This window comes from Hypomesus transpacificus, unplaced genomic scaffold, assembly GCF_021917145.1.
Source record: "Hypomesus transpacificus isolate Combined female unplaced genomic scaffold, fHypTra1 scaffold_65, whole genome shotgun sequence".
Taxonomy (NCBI): domain Eukaryota; kingdom Metazoa; phylum Chordata; class Actinopteri; order Osmeriformes; family Osmeridae; genus Hypomesus; species Hypomesus transpacificus.
Window position 1 is genome coordinate 203,376 of NW_025814037.1, and position 21,352 is coordinate 224,727.

Sequence of the window (21,352 nt, forward strand, 5' to 3'; positions counted from 1 at the left end):
TTCAGCCAAAGTTGAAACTGCTTATAAATTTCCTATAAAAATGGGACAACAGGTTGACTGGGTTGCTGCTGTAAAGGATAACTTACTTATAGTTTTTATAAAAGGTTGTTTGGAGTGTTGAAGTGATTGCTTAACTCACAAAGTTATTTACTGCTAAGCTATTTGAAGGGTAAATAATTATTTAAAGGGTCCATCATAATATTTCCATTATTTTGGTGTTAAGGAGAAGTGTTTATTCTGTTAAGTACAATAAGTTAATTTGTGTTGTGGAAAGTGTTTCTAGCAGAGTACACTGTAAAACATACTTGGTTAAATCTAAAGGTAAAGTTAAAGTACATTATTTCAATGTAAACAAAAGCTTACTGGTAACAATCTAGGTTTGTCACTTACTTTATTTAGCTCATTTCAAGTTTTTAGCTACTAAACATAACTGGTGCCAAAACCCTCTACTTTCTTAACAAAATTAACTCCGCTTAAAACCCCCACAAACTTTTCTCTACCTTCTCCACCCTTCTTAACCCACCTCCCCCACCCCCTCCCTCCACCCTGACAGCAGACGACTTCTCCTCCTTCTTTGAGAAAAAAGTCGCCGACATTAACAGTCGGTTCCCTAAACCCACCTTTCCTACCCCCTCACCCTCCATTACTGACCCAACTAAATGTCTAAACTCCTTCTCTCCCCTGTCCGAGGCAGAGCTCTCTGACCTCATTCTCTCTCATCGCCCCACCTCCTGTCCCCTTGATCCTGTCCCCTCCCCTCTCTTTCAAACCATCTCCCCCTCTATCATAACTTTTCTGCTGCATGTTCTAAACTCCTCTCTTACCTCTGGCACCTTCCCCTCTGCCTTCAAACAGGCCAAAGTTACCCCTTTACTCAAAAAACCCTCCCTTAACCCTGCCGTCCTCCAGAACTACAGACCGGTATCATTGTTACCCTTCTTCTCTAAAACAATTGAACGTGCTGTATCTAACCAACTGTCTAACTTCCTTTCTCGGAACAACCTGCTCGACCCCAACCAATCGGGCTCCACAGAGACTGCCCTCCTTTCAGTCACCACTGCCCTCCAGTCTGCCAGAGCGGCTTCCAGGTCATCCGTCATCATTCTGCTGGACCTTTCTGCGGCGTTTGATACGGTTAACCACCAGATCCTGCTCTCCAGACTTTCTGAGATGGGCATCACTGGCACTGCACTCCAGTGGATCTCATCCTACCTGTCGGGAAGATCCTACCAGGTCTCCTGGGGAGGCAAACTGTCAGGCCCTCGCCAGCTCTCCACTGGTGTCCCACAGGGCTCCGTCCTTGGTCCCCTCCTCTTCTCTCTGTACACCACCTCACTTGGACCAATCATCACCTCCCATGGCTTCTCCTACCACTGCTACGCTGACGACACGCAGCTGTACCTGTCGTTCCCTCCGACCGATCCGGGGATCTCAGCTAGGATTGAGGCCTGCCTCGCAGACATCTCCGCCTGGATGACTGAGCACCACCTCCAGCTGAACCTTGCCAAAACGGAACTTCTCATCATCCCGGCCAAACCCTCCATCTCCCATGACCTCTCAATCACCCTGGGATCTGCGACGGTGACCCCCTCATCCTCTGCCAGGAACCTTGGGGTTACCATGGATGACGAGCTCTCCCTCACGGCCCACATTGCTGCGGTCTCCCGGTCGTGTAGATTCACCCTCTACAACATCCGGAAGATCAGGAGATACCTGTCTGAGCACTCCACCCAGCTGCTTGTCCAAGCTATTGTCCTCTCCAAGTTGGACTACTGCAACTCGCTGCTCGCCGGTCTCCCATCATGCGCAACCCGCCCTCTTCAGAGGATTCAGAACGCAGCGGCCCGCCTGGTCTACAATCTACCCAGACGCTCCCACGTTACCCCGCTCCTCATCTCCCTCCACTGGCTACCCATAACGGCCCGCATCAGATTCAAGACCCTGGTACTGACCTTCCGAGCAGTGAACGGGACTGCGCCCGACTACATCAAGTCTCTCCTGCAGCCTTACACCCCCACCCGCCACCTACGGTCTTCTTCAGACAATCGCCTGGTGGTCCCACCTCTTAAGACCGCCCGGTCCCAGCACAAGCCCTTCTCCTGCCTGGCACCCCAGTGGTGGAATCAACTCCCCACCTCCATCAGAGACACGGACTGTCTCTCCACCTTCAAGAGAAGGCTCAAGACGCACTTGTTCCGGGAGTACAATGGTACTTAGGAATGGTTTGCTGAACCCAACGCTAGTTTCCTCAAGGATCACAATGACTCTTGCTTAGACTGTTGCTCTTGTTGGTTAGTGGTAGCTGATTTAAACTGTTGTATTCTATTTTAGTTAATCCTATTTTTATTGCTTTCCTAAAGGTACACCTGCACTTAGAGATTAATGTTGTGTAATTTTAACTTGTTTAACTACATGCTCTTATGGTTTCTTCCCTTTAGCACTATTTTCTGGTTGTTCACAATATGTACTTCTTGTTTTTGACTACCCGCAATGCTGTGGGGCTATCTTGTTGTTATTATCAGTGACCTATGCACTTTTTAAAGTTCTCTCTTGGAAGTCGCTTTGGATAAAAGCATCTGCTAAATGAATAAATGTAAATGTAAATGTAAACAAAAGGTGTTAAGGAGACAATTCAAAAAATATAAAAAATGTCTGAGCACGAGTTAGAGACAAATGAAAAGGGCTTAGATGCTAACAATGGAGCAACACGTTTACAGCAGCAGTTTAAAGACCTTGATATAGATGCAAAGCCATCAAAAGAGACTGAGGTAGCTGTAGTAACCCAAGCTGCTGTAGAGGAAATTCTAGGAAGAAGCCAAAGAACCCGAGAGCTTACAGAAAAGGGTCAAGAACAGTTTGACAGCCAAACTAAAAAGCTTCAACATCGCTTTATTACCTCTTATGACAAATGGAAAGTTATTGCTAAAGAGACTAGGAAAGCAATCGATGGAACATTCTCCACTGAAATTCTGCAAACCTACATAACGAAGATCAGTGACGCTTCAACAAGTGTAAAACAAGCTTATCAAGATTTACGTCAACACACTACTCCGGATGACAAGACGCGCCGCCGAGTAGACACGTGTGATGCTGTCTCAGGAAAGCTAATGGAACATGCAGAGCATTCTCTTGAATTAAGAGAAAAGGTACCAGATACTCACAAAGAACGAGCATACTGGACTGAGACTGGCTCAGTGCTTACACGCGCAACCTCCAAAAGGTCTAGTACATGTTCACGAAGTTCAAAGTTTGCAAGCAGCAGTTCAAAGCAATCAAGCCTGACCTCTTCAAAGAAACTGGAAGCTGCAGCAGAGCTGGCTGCAACTCAAGCCACATTAAAGGTATTAGAGGACATGGAACTTAAGGAACAAGAGCTTGGGAACCTCGAAGTTGAGAACACAAAGAGGCTTGCACTTCAAGAAGAAGAAAATGCTGCAAGAAAAAATGTATTAGAAGAGAAGCGCAGGCAGTTAGAGCGCTTAGAGACAGTTAAGAAAATGAATGCTGCAAAAGCACGTCTGCAGGTTTACAGCAGGAAGTCGGTTCGGACGAAGAGATATCGGAGTTGCTCCATAGCAGTAAGCATGTGAAAACCGAAGCTAAAACTACCCAAAGAAGTCTTTCTGTGCATCATGTGGCAACACCACAAAACGCCACACATGTACAACCTGCTATGGTGACACAGATTGTTGAAAGTGTGCAACCTGCTGCCATTGCTCATCAAGAAGATAGCACTGCAGTACTTGCCAAAGCAATAACAGAGTCGATTAACGCAAGCAATCTCCCAATACCAGAGCCTTCTGTTTTCAATGGAGATCCACTAAGGTACAAAGACTGGAAAACGTCCTTTGAGACTTTGATCGGTAGGAAGAATATTCCAGTTAATGAGAAGGTCTACTACCTCCGCAAGTATGTTGGAGGACCTGCAAGGAAAGCTATTGAAGGTTACTTCCTGCTAGGTACAGATGCAGCCTACTATTCAGCATTGGACATCATGGAAGAAAGGTATGGAAGCCCTTTTGTGATTGCCAAGGCCTTCAGGGATAAGATAACTTCATGGCCAAAAATAGGACCCAAGGACAGCATTGAACTAAGAGAATTCTCAGATTTTCTACGAAGCTGTGAAGCAGCAATGTTGCAGATCAAGAGTCTTGCAGTCCTAAATGACTGCGGTGAAAACCAAAGAATGCTTAACAAGCTTCCTGATTGGCTAATAGCCAGGTGGAACAGAAAGGTCCTGGCGGTTGAAGAATCAACACATTATTTTCCAAGCTTTAGCCAATTTGTTCCGTTTGTTGCAAGAGAAGCCAAGATCGCATGCAACCCTGTGACATCTCTTCATGCTTTGAAGTCTGGTGATGGTGAAAGGGTTAACACACCAAAGCCACGAAATGTTGGTGCAAAGGTGCTGGTAAGCAGCTCAGAAGAAAACTCAGACCGTAAAACATGTGTCTTTTGTGAAAAGTTGCACCATGGCATTCAAACATGTCGGAAGTTCAAAGAAAGGTCAATCTCAGAAAAGGTCAAGTTTGTGCAAACTAAAGAACTGTGTTTTGGATGCTTGAAGACAGGACACTGTTCTAAGAACTGTGAAAGAAGGAGTGTCTGCGACATATGTAAAAGGAAGCACCCAACTTGTTTGCATGAAGACCGGGTCAAGGTCGACAGAAAGAAAGATCACAGAGATGACGAAAGAAAGGAGAGTTGGAACCAAGCCAAAGAAAAGGAAAGGTCAAAGGAAAGGACGGATTCTAAGCAGTCACATGAAGCTTCTAAGGAAGCCACCTCTAACCGTGTGGTGCAAAACATGACTGGAACATACACGTCCACCGTTATTCCAGTATGGTTGTCAACAACAAGTAGCCCAGAACATGAAGTTCTCGTATATGCTTTACTGAATAACCAAAGTGACACCACCTTTATCCTGAAAGAAAAGGCAGATGCTCTGGACACGCAGAAGGAGCCAGTGCAACTAAAACTCTCAACATTGTCATCGAGAAGTACAATCATTCCAAGTCAAAAGGTAACTGGGTTGCAGATCAGAGGTTTTTATTCAGCGAAGAAAATCACTCTTCCGGTAACCTATTCAAGAGACTTTATTCCTGTCAATGTAAGTCACATTCCCACACCCAAGACAGCAAAAGCATGGCCTTATCTAGATCATCTTGCAGAAGAGATTGCTCCTTTAATTGACTGTGACGTTGGTCTGCTTATAGGTTACAATTGTTCTCAAGCTCTGTTACCCAGAGAAGTTGTGCCAGGCAGAGATGAGGAGCCTTTTTCTCAAAAAACAGACCTCGGCTGGAGTATTGTTGGCTCTGGTAGTTCCTGTGTCGACTACGGAGATGCAATTGGAAGCAGCCACAGAACTATTGTCAGACAAGTAATGCCATGCCTTTAGTCGTCTGCCAATCTGACAAGTGAAGTCCGATACATATATCGAACACAAGTCAAGGAGTTAGTCACTCCGCCAAATGTTATGAAGATATTGGAGTCAGACTTTAATGAAAGAAGCGTGGAGGATTCTCACATCTCACAAGAAGATCTTCGCTTCATTTCAATAATGGAGGAAGGAATCAAGATCAAACCTGACGGTCACTGTGAAATGCCTTTGCCATTTAAAGAGTACAGACCGAGTCTGCCAGACAACAAGAAATGTGCTGTTCATCGCCTTAAGTGTTTGAGGAAGAGATTTGAGAAAGACAAACAGTACCGAAGGAATACTTAATCTTCATGAACGAAACAATGATGTGTGGAGATGCTGAGAGAGTTCCTGAAGAAGAAGTCAACAAGAGCCCTGCTTGGTACATCCCTCATCACGGGGTGTATCACCCACAAAAACCAAGTCAATGGAGATACGTGCCCTCTGAAGACAATCCAGCTGACCATGCGTCAAGGGGCCTTAAGGCAAAAGAGCTGATTGCTTCTAACTGGTTTAACGGTCCAGATTTTCTTTGGTGTGAAGAGCTTCCTAGTGGAGATAGTAAGGTGGGAGACATTGCAGTTGAAGACCCAGAAGTTCGTAAGGTCTTTGTGCTTCAGACATTGACAACAGAAAATTCACTGCTTAAACGCTTTCTCAAGTTCTCCAACTGGACGAGGTTGGTCAAAGCCATCGCTAAACTTAAGAGATGTGTCAAAGAGTTCAAAGGGTTGACATCAAGAACCAACGAAGCCAGCAACCTTGGGTGTTGCTACCTCACTTAAACCAAGTCTCATAATTTTAAGTTTAAATCCTATGTTTATTACTTTAATAAGAAATCACCAGTGATTTGGTGGGAGTGTAGCTGCCAGCAGAAACAGTTGCATAATTTAAGTTCCATAAAAGAATAGTTTTTAATTTAAAAGCGTCTGCTAAAATGCATAAATGTAATTTAATAAGTAACCACGTTTAAATATATCATAATATATGTATATTTATATGTATTTCTTTTACTTTGAAATATATTTACAAGCAGACTTGTTTATGTAGGCTTGTATAGCGGAACTATTGTTCTGAGGTTCGGACGGTTGGTGGTCCGGTTTGGTTCAGACGTTTATTGATGTTACCTCAGTATCGTAGCATCAGAGAATGTCATGTAGCGCATGTCGAGCTAACTTCGGCTCGTGAAGTTTTTGGTATGACATTACATTTGTAACGCGGCCAATGAGGTATGCATAGTTTTTCAATGTGTAGTTATCAATGAAAAGCATAACTGTGTGACGGTTTATTAACAGTCAATCTAACGTGTTTCTTAATTATTAATGTGCTATTCTCTGTGAGAATATTCTAATTTCTGTGACTTATGTGATAATTGTATGTTTTATTTAGTTCTCACGGCATGTTTGATGACATCAAGGATGACATGATTGGAGTAATAAATGCCCGTAGAAAAGAACGCCTTGTGTCCGTGTCTGTTAACTGGAGGGAGCTACACTCTGCCCTGCTTACAACCCCCACCCATACAAAGTTGTTGCTGTCAAAGGTTCCATGGTGACAGCCAAACGCAATAACCATGTAATCACCAGAGACTCATCCCACTTCAAGACCATACCATCACATGAACATCAACACTCTCAGTCATGTGATTTGAAGGGCATTAGTGGTGGACAAGAGATCATAAACTGGACTGAAATTCTTCCCGGACAAACCCCAGAACACAGCCCCTAACCCCCTGGGTCAAAGGCGCCTGTTCGCAGATACCCAGTCAGGATCAACAGAGGACCCCCATCATATCTCACTGACTTTGAATATGTGGACAGTAAAAAAAAAAAGAAGAAAAGTACAAATAAGAAGGGTTGTAATGTTTATGATTTATAACATGTGATGTTATGATTGTTATAATATATCCACAAGTGACATCTCTCAGTTTGTAAAGAGACATTGTTTTACTTTTCCCATAAGAGCTTTAGTTTGGTTCGTGCTGTTGAGGCTGCAGAAGCAGCGGGATACAGAAATAAATATGGCGGTGTAAGCATGAAACGAAAATGATTGTAACTATTATGTATAGGTTTACTAAAGGATCTACAAGCAATTTTACTGTGCCGATAGTTATTAAAACATTACAGCCGCCTTAACTGCAAAGTGCTGTGGGAAACCCTGAGCACACGTCACAACGTCAGCAACAAAGCAGTTCTAGTAAGACAGACAACGAGACCAAGGAGATGATTGTGGATTATAGGAGGCGGCAGGAGGAGGAGCATGCACCCCCTCACATCAACGGATCCGAGTGGTGTGGGAGCTGCACATATATGGAGCTAGAAAGCTGATAAAAGTATCTGCATTTGAATATGAAAGATCAGAAATATTTTATGTTGAATTTCATAAAACTGAAATATTATGCTGTTGAATATATCATATTAGAATTATTTGTATGCCGTATTTGATCAAAACTGAATTATTTTGATCCAGAAATACACATTTCTGAAATTCTGATTGCGGGAATTCAGATGATTGAAATTCAGATGCCAAAGGTGAAACAGCTTGCACAGGGAAAAGTAGACAATTTCAGAACAACCAAACTTTACCTCAGAACAAAAACTTTGTTGCTCGCAGTTCCCAGTCCTACCGGACACCTACCACACAAGATGACTCAGGAAAGCAGGCAGGATCCTTACAGACTGTTACCACCCATCCTTCAGTCTCTTTATCCCGTTGCCTTCTGGTAGGCGTTACCGTAGCATTCGGTCTCGCACTAGCAGACTGGCCAATAGTTTCTATCCAAGGGTAATCAGGCTTCTGAATGGACACTGATATGGACATTGATACATTTCTCACTTGTCACTGTCAATATCAGTTCATTATTGCACTTACCCCTTGTCTCAGGTTAGTATAGGTCTCGTCTTAGGTTAGTTAGGTCTATAAGGTTAGTATAGGTCATTATGTGTATTAAAGGTCTAGTATATTGTATATTGCATACTACTTTGTATATTTAGGAGGTTTACTATTATTGTATTTTTATTCTATTTTAGCTTATCATAGATGTAATATATGGTCTTAGTATTTATATGTTATGTTAAGCCAGGTTGCATGCGTTGTCTTGTCCCAAGAATTTCAGTGCCCAGTCTGACCTTGTGTTGTTCTATGCACCTGACAATAAAAACTTGAAAGTGATGTCAGCGAGCCTTCAGCATTAGTACCATAGCTAAAAGTCTAGGAAAGTTGAAGCTACTTTTTGCTAGATACCTACGAACATGTCTTAATCTGCTAGACAAGTGGGTTCCCCTTTGTTGTCTTGGTGAGCAGACTCATGAGCCCTACTTACCCGGCGTCATGGAGCCGACCAGCTAAATAGTTATTTAGCAATAGCGTTGCTACCTGCATGTACCTACAGCCGGCCGTTGTGCTCTGTTTTGCTCCTAGATTCATACCTAGCCCCGGTAAATTGTAAAGCTAGCTAACTACTAGACTTTTGCTGTGAGGGAATCGCAGGAGGTAACCAGTCGAAGGGCGTACAAAAATACAGGGTGTTGATATTCACTGCCTGGAAACATACCCATCTCAACCGACGCAAGCACACCCCATAATTTACCCCACAATTTCCCCACATTAATTAATAATACAATTATTCTTTTCCCAGCCCTAAGGATCCCTCAATATTTGGACTACATAAACAACGTTGGTGTAAAAATCTTCGTCTTGGTCCAGATTGCGTTTCTTCTATTGGGATTTACGTTCCATTTCATTGTTTAGGCTGAAATAATTTTTTTGTGGCAAAAAGTGCCTTGTGTGGCACAAGGGAACTCAGTGCTAGCCTAACGTCACAACGTCAGCACACATTAGCAAAATTGTTTTCGCCTCCGTCGAAGACTAATCCCTGCCATCTTCCTCCAGCATCCGAATCCAGTACATCCAGTACAAAGAAAGATTTAAGTAAGATAGACTGTTGGGATCAACTTTATTCACTTCATTACATTTATGGCACGCTGGAAAAGCCTCAGTCGCAACAACTTAATTTGGTCATGCTCACCTCTTAAATTGGTGCAGGTCACGTGGTAACAATTACCTATTACAACACATGTATATAGGAAATAACTCGTAAACAATAGCCTATAATATGGTAGAATATAATCTTACCAAATAATATGACAGATGAGAACACAATTTAACATTGCATAGAACTTAACCGCTTTCATAGAACTTCATCCAAATCAGTTAACTTTTTATTGTTCATCAACAGCCCGGGAAATATACATTTCAAGTGTATGCTTCCATTAGTAAAACATGCTTTACGTTAAATCCAATCAATTTATTTAAAAACACAATTTACAATAGAACTGTAAAAAAAAAGAAGTTGCAGCCATTCTTGTTGCTGTTAAGGAATACTTGATTTCATTAAAGGCTCCACATTTCAAAATGGTATATACGCAACAAAGGTGATCAGATAAAAAGGTCAGCTGCCAGTCAAATCAAGCGTAAACGTTGATAATTGATCTTTAGGCGGGTCATATGATACTTTGACAGTCTTCCTGCTGAGAATTTGATTTATATAGTATGTTTTACATATCTTAATAAACTTGTTGTCATAATAATAATAATCATAATAAACTGTAAAAGTAATGACAGCTTTCATTCACATTCCTTCGACACAGTTGCAAAAGGGCCAACAGTACTGTGGATAAAAGCTAGTAACTAACAAAACTTTCATGTCCCAGTTTGCCTTATTAGTTGCGCAAAGCATCTGGTTTGAGGAACAGTCTGCTGTGCCAGTAGTCTGGGTTGTCAAATGATGTGTTGCCTGTGGGATCTCCTACTACTGTGCACACCTTGATGTATCCCCCCAGCCCCCCGCACCTGCTGCTACACACCTCCTCCCTGCCTTCCCTTCCCTTCCTTGTGATGTTCTGATACTCTGCCTCACCCCCTCCGCAAGAGGCCCCACCACAGCCATCCATCTCCTCGTACTCCTCCTCCCCTCTTGTTCCAGCTGCAAACACATCTGGCCTGGGCCTGGCCGCACTGACCAGGCTATCTTTCAGTCTGGGCTGCGGATTAGTGTATTGGTATTCCTCCTTATCTTCCTCTCCTTCCTCTTTCTCCCCCTCTGCCTGAGTCCCTCTTATTCTTTCTCTCTTCTCTGCATCCAAAGTGTTCTGTTCAGCTACTGCGCTCTCCCTTCTTGACCAGATCGGCCTCTCTCCAGAGTCTGATCTACGGATGTCCATGTATTCGTACTCTACGCACTCCTGCTGCTTCAGGTTCCCTGGGGCTTCAACACCATCAGGTTCCATTCAAAACCTTTTTCTCCTCTTCAGAAAGGTCTCTTATTGATGCCTCAGGGCACTGCACTACCTTCTGGTCCCTTGTGGCCATGAAGATGGTGGTGGACTTCACCTGAGAGTGAACATTAACTATGTTATCCCCTAATGGCAAGGGTAAAGTATTATGGGTCGAGAAAGGTAAAGGCAAGACTTTCTTCCAAAGCACTGTCGTTGGACCTTCCATCTGGAGGGAGGGCGTTTGAGGGGAGCGGGGCAAAGAAGCAGGTTTGTTCATGTGCTCATAGTCCTGGACCGGGTCTGCAACAGTCGCCAGCGGAGATTGAAGCAGACGTCTGGAGGATCTTGAGCCTCTCCCACCTAGGTGGCTTACTCTGTAGACTTTGTGGGACAGAAACAAATCTACAGTTGAGAGAATAGAGGATGCTTTTAACCCAGTACCTGCATATAGGCAAAACTGAAATTAGATATGTCACAAAGGTTTTGCATTTACAGGTATGAGGTGTGTGTAGACAGTCACCTCTCTCTGTTGAGCTTGATGATCCAGGCAGCACGTATCCATAGCAGTCCTCCTCTTCGCCCAGTTCTGAGGTCTCAGAGGCTGCAGACATGCTCCTGTGTCCTCTGGCAAACATGTTTGTATTGCTGTTCTGTTCTGTACCACCCAAATAACCCACAACACCCCTAGCCCCGTGCAGACTTCAAGTTGGCAACGGGCCTTCCATCAGCTCCATGTCCAGACCACACCCCCTGCCCTCTGACCCCTCAGACAGTGTTCTCACCGAGTTGATATGAGAGCGCAGGGACCACAGCTGAAAGTGACAAATGAGTGAGCAGAAAAAAATTGATGGTTTCCCCCAAAGGCAACCAAATACCAATCAGCAAGTGTAAAATTATGATTTGACTCGTGATTTGAAATATGTACTAAGGCAAAAGTCTAAACATTTTTGTCAAAACCCAGTCATAATAATGTTTAATGTGAAAAGACCCAATTGGAGATGAAGGTTCCTCTGCTCCTCTGATTTTGTGTTTGTATTCGTGTGTGTCTGCTTGAGTGTTTGGTTGTTTTTAACCTGGCGTGGATTGTCTCTTGGGCTAGGTGTCATTGGCAGATACCCCACTGGTCCAGCCTGGGAGATGCCACTCTAAAAGAAATAGAGAAGTGATGAGTGAGAAAATTGCGTGTCTGGGATCTGTATTTCTATGTCAAAGTCATTCTACTGGCTTTACCCTGTAGGAGTTTATTCTTAGATGAGACAGGCTTCCAGATGGAGACAGTTGAAGGGGAAGCATGGCCAGACTGCATTCCACCACCTCCTGATCCTCCGAAACCGCCTCCAGAATAAACAACTCAGATTCCCTTTGGTTGTTCTCTTCTGACCATGCCTCTGCTCCTTCTGACTGTGAAAAGCCAGCAGGGTTATTGCCCATTTATAAATAACTTTGTTATAGACATCAGTTTATACATTTATATTTCTGTCTGTGTCCGTATAGTTGTATGCTGTACATTGTCTTAACTTCTGTTTCTCCCCTCTCACTCTCATTGCTACAGTCAGGTGTCCGTCTGTGATTGGCTATCTACTACACCCATCACAAGCTCAACTGCTTCCAACCAATCAGATGTTCATCCCCCTTCATTTAAACCTCTCCTGTCCTCTGTTCTGTAGTCATTGTTGGTTTCCGTGTAGTCGACTTGGATCTGGGGTTGTGTCATACGTTTCTGTCTGTTTTTGTGTTTGTAGTGAGTTTAATTTTTAGATGGTGGTTAAAGGGTTGTCATCCTGTCGTTTAGTGTTACATTCAGTGTTGCGCCTGAACGCGTTTATTGAACGAAAGTTCATGAACTCGTTCATAATTTTGGTGAACGTGAACTGAAAGTACTGTATTACTGCCTGAACGATACTGTGAACGCGTTCATTCTGGTTTCTGTGAACTCTTTCACTCTTTTTAATTTCGTTCAATACGGTGCCAGATTTCTAGAGACTTCCAGGCCAAAAACACAACGTTAACAGTCCTGTATCCAGGGCTGCCCAAGTCAATTGCTGCGTGTGCTTTCTTCTACTGTCTATGCCTGGCAAGCGTGAGCGCGCCAAAGTTGCGTAGACTCCGAGAAGGGTTTTGCAGACAGATAGAGATTTTCAATCTTTTTGTAAAAAAAAAGGGAGATTCCTCCTTTCAATGGGAGTGTAAATCCTGGTTGGATAAGGATTAAAAATTGAATATGAAAATTTAATCTGACACAGTTTCAGCGTTAAACTAATAAAATAATTGCTGTCTGTGGTTCTATATGGGCTGTGGAAATAATTTAGAAATACTATAGCTCTCAACATATTGAAAAAAATAACTAAACTAGTTCATTTTTTGGAGCTGTGAATTTAGTTAATAATTCAAGATTTTGAACTATGAACTGAACCAGTTCATTTAAAAATGTGTGAACTATGAACTGAACTAGTTCATGTAGAAAGTGTCCATTGGCCTACATGCCATCAAGTAACTTTTCTTCTGTTTAAAACACTAGGTAAGGAACGGGTGCCACCCCATGTGTTTAGTGTACGTCTTTCTCGGTTCGGTAGTTAGGACACTCTTCTATTCATTACCTTCCATTGGCACCATTCCCTTGTTCTCCTGTGACATGTGTTTACTAGGAAGTACTAGTAAATCTACGTTTGTGTATATAACCATTAGGGCTAAGCGGTATGACGGTATATACAGTGCGACGGTGGAAATGTGTCTACTGGGAGAGATTTGGCTTTACCGTTTCAACCGTGGTATACTTTTTTTTAAATCGTTTTTTTTTATAATCATTTTTTATTATGTCTTTCGGACATTCTTATTAAGCATATATGCCATAACCCCCACCCCCCTACTCACATGAGATATATTCATATAACAAATGTGTATATCTATATTTACATATGCAGCAGAGAAGACGATAACTGCAGCAGGTAGGTCGGGCAAAAAGGGCTCGCATCCAAAGTCTTTACAAATTTGTGACATTTTTGTATGACACATGTCAATTAAATGTCTGGTTGTTGTATTGTATATAAGCCATCATATAAATCTCATTCTTGCAATATTTAGAATTGTAGTTTAACTTTTATTTGATTTGTTATTTTCATTTGACCTTGAAGCACATTTGTGTTGGTCTGACGGAATTTTCGATGTGGATTGTATTTTGTCTAAGCGGACCACATTCATGCCGATGCTAATTAATTATATATTTGATGATACATTCTGCAGATAACCAATCCGATTTGTTGTTCAAGTTTTATGTCTCGTGCTGTAAAATTATTGTTGTAAAATTACACTGGTGGCATTGCTAGCATTCTTGATCTATGATGACGAGTGAAGGCTAACTACTTACTAACTGAGAGTGAGGTGATGCCGGGAAATATCAAAGGTTGATACGCCAAAACCAAAGTTAGATATGGATAGTAAAACTGAGGTGAGGCAGTTGTTTTTGTTTGTAATAAATAATCGAGTGTGATGAAGTACGGTATGGTTTTTTGTACCATTTCTTAATTGAATTTACAGAACAATTACTATACTGTGATATATACCGTAACCATGATATAAAATTACTCATACCGTGATAGAAGATTTTGGCCATATCGCCTACTCCTAATAACCATCATGTCACTTGTTTGCATACTGCCAAACACTCCTTGTTAAGCCTCTCTTTGTCCCTACAATTAGAGGATCATAACAAACTTCTAATCAAATTAACCTTTTTTTTTTTTACCTTGATGACAAGGTAGCGAGGCGGGTCTCCTGCCATGCGAGTAAAATCATTGGCAAGTTCTTTGAAAGTAGGTCGGATATTCTCATCAATCATCCAACCTGCCAAAAGAGAAAACAGATGACCAAATGTTTGAATGAGGCGTTTCCTGCTGACTGACTCAGTTAATCCCACCATATAGTCATATCTGGGCATGCTTAAGTGTGTATGGATGTGTTTGAGTGACCTTAACTATGGATGTATATGAATGTATGTGAGCCTGTATATGAGTCTTTTGAAGGGTGTACATGTGTGTGTGACTCACACTTGACCATGACCATATAAACATCTATGGTGTAGATATGAGGTTGGGACAGACGTTCGCCCTTCTCCAACAGACCAGGCACCTCATGAGGCTGCATGGACGCATAAGGCTCTGCCCCGTTTGACATCATCTCCCACACAGTCACACCTGTGTTGGGTGGAGGTCAATGGCTTAGTGTTGTTTTAATGACAAACAAACCAAACCATTTCCAAGTAAGTCATTTACCAACCCTCCGTCTACTGTCTCATCAAATAAGCTTTAAAGCAGTGGTTCTCAAACTGTTTTGGCTTCAATACCCTTTTTTCCTGATTTGTGAATTCAAGTACCTCCTATACCGTATTTATTGTGTAAAATATTTATACCAGTATTTTCATGATTTACTGTGTTATTTATTTTTCACATTGGAAAATGCGTACCATACCCCCATTTGGGAAATACTGCTTTAGAGCACATCAGTTAAAATGTTATCCCAGCAGAACCGAAACACAACCAGTCAAAATAATGGAATGTGTCACCATAACTCCAAACATCACTTTGATGGGAATATCTCCGGAACAGGATACTTTCCAGAGCCATCCATTTTAATGAAGTCTGAAGATTATAAAATAAAATGTATTCAAATACATTTTGGTATTATTTTGGTCAAGACTGGATTATACCAAGAATACTTGTCTGCATGAACCAGCCATAGATGAGTCATCATCATCACCTTGACATCACTATAGACACATTTCTTGTCGTCAGGGTAGAGGAGGTTGGCAACACCGTAGTCGGTGATCTGGACGATGTAGTCACTCTTCAGGAGGACATTCCTGGCAGCCAGGTTTCTGTGAACAATGCAGTGTTCCTCCAGGTAGAACATGCCCTGGGACGCAGAAAAGCGTTCATACTTTAATTCATTGAGACACAAACACTTCTGACAGAATGCTTGACACAAACACTTCAGAAATACATATTAGATACAAAAATCACTGTTTTGGTGATTCCGACATGTTGAGTGCAACCAAAGCTTAAAAACATAAAACACTTCACATCTAATATTTCCACAAAAAAAATGTGGCATGTCAGAGTAACAAGATATTTAACCTGAACTACTGACCAGCCTTTTTAGTGAAGAATCTAAACTAGCATTCTTTTTAATGTTCTAAGACTGGGCATAACAGTTTCCCCCTTCCTCTTACCTAACATGCTTTAAAAAATAATACAAACATTTATTATTCTCCACCTTCAACTATTCTCTGCTTCAGTGTATGCACATGCTCACCTTGGCAATCTGCACACACCAGTTGAGGAGGCGCTGGGGGTCCAGGCTTTCCTTATGCTGCCTTATGTGCTCAAGTAAGGACCCCTGGGGACTGATCTGGGTAACCAGCTGCAGACAAGCACCGGGACAGATACCTAGGAGACGCACAATGTAGGGGTGGTCCAGACTGCTCATTGACAGCATGTGCTGCACAGCACACAGAGAAGGGAGAGAGAGAGTGGTAATTTATACGATAACTTGACAAACACTTTAGACATTTCAAAATCAGTTTTAAATATATACAAACATTACTTGGTGAGTGCGCATGCCCTATGCCCCAAGTCAAAGCAAAGACATTTACGACAGGGCTAGTTTACTACCTGCCACATTTGAAAACAACTTGACGGCTATTGTAAACATACAAATCATGAGACATTTGTGAAGACTAGTTACAGTAGGTCTGGGACAGTTAGGCAATGGCTGGTCCGATTATAATTGAAGCCCAGACAGATCAAACTGCTCCATTTTTTTACATCAATAAATTGGTTCTCAGTAAGTGAGAAATTACCAGATTCATGCATTATTTCAGACCACAAATTAATTTGATATCCGGGTGTCTACAGCTATAAACAAGTTAAATCTAAGACTTTTTTTAGACCTTTTAATACCACTTCTAAATGAAATTTTAGACCAAACTTAGAATGGAAATACGAGTGGAAATATACAGTAATCTTTCCAAATAAACACACTTATGTCTGTTTAAAATGAACAGTATAGTAAAATGACAATAATCGGTTGAGTTTAAGAACATTGACTAAATGTGTGTAATTGCTCAGAGGTCAAATGGCATTGTTGGCTCGGATTTCACATCCAACGTTGTAGCGTTGACATTGTTGCTAGCGGTGGAAATGGTGAAGCAGAAACTAGCAATTTTGCAGATTGCTGGCCGGCCCTTACGTAGTCTCTGTGTTTTTTGTTCTGCACGTGCGATTCCATCGCTCTGATCCCAATGTCACAAGTTTGAAATTCTTCCGACACGCAGTTTGCTTCATAAGCATTTCCAGGCACCAAGAATGCTATCTCTCCACTTCGAATTTAAAAGAGTGAATTTACCCCCGAGTGTGTTTTTGCTTGTCTAGTCTTTATATAGATCCATTCTCATGAGTTATTACCTATTTATAACCAAGAATACTCTTTTCAAGCCATTTGTAATTTAACTTTCATTTCCCCATGTTTGTAAGTTGAGTGGCTATCAACCATTGCTGTATTACCTGTATTGCCGATGCTTTACGTCATCAAAAACTGCGCAGTAGGCTACAATCTGACCTAACCATAGACAACGCAGCACATATATAGCCTGGCTAACAGCCCAACTAAGCCCCGCCCACACAAAAAATGGTCGGGAAGTTGGGTCTGGGATCGCTAGTTTTCGGAAAAAGTATGTCCAAACAGGAGCTGTTCGGACCAATCAAATTGTCAAGGGCGGGCTTTATACGACGATGGACAGATGATCAACAGCAACGTAATCAACCACGTCACCAAAGAGCGCTTGGGTTGAATTTGTTTACAATTTACATTTTCTTTCCTTCTCCTCCCCCTGACCTTCCCTGCTTGGCTTCTATCCTATTGTTTAGTCATTCACGGAGAAATGCTCGGATGTTTCAATCATTTGGATAGTTGATTATATTACTCAAAATCAAATACTTCTGATTGGAGCAAAGTGGATCGACTACAACTAAAAGGAACAACCTGAGGGACTGAAGCCCAAGGAGAGCAGAAGTATTTTGGGCTACTCTCCCAGACTGACCACAGGCAAGCAAAGCTAAAGCTTGTTCGCTGTAGAACTATGGCTTGCAAAGACTGCAAACAACTTACTCAGAGGATAGTTGAACTGGAGCTAAAAGTCAGAGCCCTCTTAGACATCAGAGAGACCGAAGACTTTATAGATTCCTTGCTACCTAGCCAGGAGGCTAAGCTACCGGCTAATGAGCCACCCTTGGAACCAGCTTTCTTTCCACCGGCCGGTGGACCGGATGAGTCATGGCCTGCTCTCGGCGCTAAACCAAAGAGGCCCCGCGCCGCTTCTACCTTCATCGGAGATGGGACTGTCACCAAGGATAAAAAGCGAGGCAGAAACTCTTCCCACATCACCTCTCCTCCTGTCCCACTCAGAAACAGATTTGAACCACTGGGAACTTCCTTGTGTGTGGAATCCAAGGCGAAGAGGCACAGGAGTGCTAGCCACGCAGCTTACAAACATGAAGGGCCCAGATCGCCGACACACCATGATGGTAGCTACTACACACATGCAAATCCATCACATCATTGTCTGCTGCGACCGGGAGTCCCCCATTTCACTCCAAGCCCCTTTCGGACCATTCGGGCGCTGTTCGACCCACTATCAGGCCTATCAGACAACAATACCACAGGATTATCAACTTCTAAGGTATGCTAAGACTACCCACAGCCCATCAGCACTTAGAGGAGCTAACGCTGCTAGCACTATAGAATCTACTGCTAGCACTGACACAGTGGCTGACCTTGGTCTAGCAAAAGGTCCTATAATTTCTAACCCAAATAAGCTAAGAACTGGCTCCGCAGCTACTGATAAGGCAAACGTTAGAAATGCAAACACAATACCACATATGGCCACTATCTTGATTGGAGATGCCATGACAGCACATGTTAAACTGGCAAAGACAGAAAATATTTGTCTTAGCAACACATCTGTCGAGGAACTGGCGTCAGAGGTACAAACAATCCTCAACAATAAACCAAACAACTCTAAGATTATCATCCACACTGGCTCGTTTGATATCCTACACAAGAAAACTGGCACTGAAATACTTAGAAAACATTTCACCCAGCTACTGAACACACTCAACAGATATCAAGATGTATTCATCAGTGGACCGATTGCATGCTTTCGCAGAGGAAAAGAAGCCTTCTGTCGACTACTATCTTTCAACACATGGTTGGCATCTGTCTGTCTGGCACACAAACTGAGATTTATCGATAATTTCAATGTGTTCTGGAACTGTGCAGACCGTTTTCAAGCTGACGGACTCCACCCAAACCGTAGAGGATCTCGACTACTAACAGCAAACATCAGTCACATGCTCCTGACCACAAATCAAGTTTCTCTCCCTATCCCTGTTATGTCTAAGGCCCAGTTTACACGGAAGAGAAACGCATATATTTTCATGCGGTTTGGCCTTTCATTTACACGAAAACTGAGGTTTTATCACGGAAAACAATAATTTCTAAAAACTCAGTTTTAGTGTTTGCGTGTGCGCTAGCTTAAACTGAGTTTTAGGTTCTCAAACCTCACAGTATGGGACTAAAAAAGCATCAAGTCCTGTGAGCGTCCTGTTAATAGTAATAGGTGCATTCGACTTCATGCAGCGCTGGCGTCGCCTGCAGCCCGGCTGACTTGAAGCGGCCAATGGCTTTCTCAGCTTCAACGCAGCCGGCTGTCGGCACCGCCGGTGGTGCATGAAGTCGAACACAACTAGGATAATGGGGTTATTTATTTGTGAATTGCGTTACATTTATGAATCACGAAATACATGTGTGCATCGCATCACATTCAAACAAATGAACCTCGCACCTGAAAGGTAAAGGAAGTTGGTCGTGTTTGTTGATTTTGAAAATTCTGATTGGTTTGCATGGCTTTATCCTTCACATTACACTGCCGCTCGGGGGTGTATATGCGAGTTCATGTAAACAGAAAATTTTTTGAAAACGTACTTGTGTGTATGACGTTATTTTAGAAAACGGAGAGGCAGAAATATTCGTTTCTGTAAATACCCGGCTATGTGTAAACGTGGCCTAAGCTGACTGACGCATCCCAAACAACCTCCCATCAAACAGAACAGACCATTCAAACAGCCTCCTGCAAGGACATGGGCCCTGCACAGATCTGCACCCCCCGGATGAATTCCCTTGTGATGGAACAGCTCAGTGATATAGACTTTCCCAAAGAAAAGCTACGCTAGGACAGCCACCATGCTATCTCATTAGATATACCGGTCATCATCACAAACAGAAAATGGCATGGTAAAATGCACGGTTACAAACCTGAAACTAATGTTAGAAGTCACAGAACTATCCATATTCTTCCAACAGATTTATCTACCCCCGTTTTATCTGTTAATACCCCACATATGAAACTGGCCCTTCTAAATGTTAGATCACTAAATAACATAACATTTCTAGTTAATGATCTGATCAAAGAAAACAACTTAGACTGCATCTGTCTAACAGAAACCTGGCTAAACAATGACACGGCAACAGCGACTCTGATAGAAGCGTGTCCGCCAGATTACAGCTTTCACCTTCTAGGAAATCAAAAAAAGGTGGAGGAGTCGCAGCAATTTTCTTGCTCTGTTTCCTGATGTTCCTACACGTGCATCTGTGATTGAACATGATATTGACGTTGGTGGAGCCTTACCAATTAAACAACATGCCTATCGTGTCAATCCTAGGAAAAAGGAATTGTTGCAGAAGGAAGTAGACTATCTGCTAACCCTCTGATCTTGCTGAACCTAGTTTTAGTGCATGGAGCTCCCCGTTTGTTGGTGAACAAACTGGATGGAACCTTTCGTTTTTTCCCTGAGTATCGTCGACTAAATTCGGTTACAAAGCCAGACTGTTATCCATTACCCCGATGTGACGACTGCATAGACCGTGTTGGCTCAGCCAATTTTGTGAGTAAGTTCGACCTTCTAAAAGGGTACTGGCAGGTTCCTTTAACAGCCAGGGCTAAATAATTATCTGCTTTTGTAACACCTGATAATTTCCTGCAGTACCGTGTGATGCCGTTTGGGGTCAGAAATGCTCCCGCGACTTTCCAGAGGCTCGTCAATCGGGTCTTGGCACGTATGAAGGGTTGTGATGCATACCTTGATGATGTGGTTCTGTATAGTACCGGCTAGACTCATCATTTGCAGCAGATTAATGAACTCTTAACTTGTCTGGCTAATGTTAACCTGACTGTAAACCTTGCCAAGTGTGAGTTTGGTAAGGCTAGCGTTACTTATCTTGGTAAGACAGTTGGTGGAGGACAAGTTTGGCCTGTAGGCGCAAAGATTGAGGCCATATGTAACTTTGCCGCACCTGAGAACCGCCGGGAACTCCGAAGGTTTCTTGGTATGGCCGGTTACTATAGGGCCTTTTGTGTGAACTTTTCTACTGTTGTTACACCTTTAACAAACCTCCTCAGTCCTAAGGTTCAATATGAATGGTCCTCTAGATGCCAAGAGGCATTCAACAATGTTAAGCTGTTGCTTGCTTCTTCCCCTGTGCTGTCTGCTCCAGACTTTGACCGTCCCTTCAGTGTTGCTGTTGATGCCAGTGAGGGTGGTGC

At 42.6% G+C, this 21,352-nt stretch overlaps 2 protein-coding genes across 2 annotated transcripts in view; both read right to left on the bottom strand.

Moving 5' to 3' along the window:
• Window positions 1-9,420: 9,420 nt before the first annotated feature.
• LOC124466112 (receptor tyrosine-protein kinase erbB-3-like) lies at window positions 9,421-10,718 on the bottom strand. The gene has a single exon (XM_047017790.1). It carries the CDS (start codon window positions 10,708-10,710, stop codon window positions 10,144-10,146), a length of 567 nt encoding a protein of 188 aa, XP_046873746.1. The 5' UTR covers window positions 10,711-10,718; the 3' UTR covers window positions 9,421-10,143.
• A 753-nt stretch (window positions 10,719-11,471) lies between these two features.
• LOC124466113 (receptor tyrosine-protein kinase erbB-3-like) overlaps window positions 11,472-21,352 on the bottom strand; it is a 147,506-nt gene continuing 137,625 nt past the window's right edge. Inside the window, 7 exon segments of the mRNA XM_047017791.1 lie at window positions 11,472-11,843; window positions 11,929-12,099; window positions 14,441-14,538; window positions 14,742-14,888; window positions 15,257-15,332; window positions 15,451-15,606; window positions 16,006-16,191. Coding sequence (XP_046873747.1) covers window positions 11,649-11,843; window positions 11,929-12,099; window positions 14,441-14,538; window positions 14,742-14,888; window positions 15,257-15,332; window positions 15,451-15,606; window positions 16,006-16,191 — 1,029 coding nt within the window. The 3' untranslated portion in view covers window positions 11,472-11,648.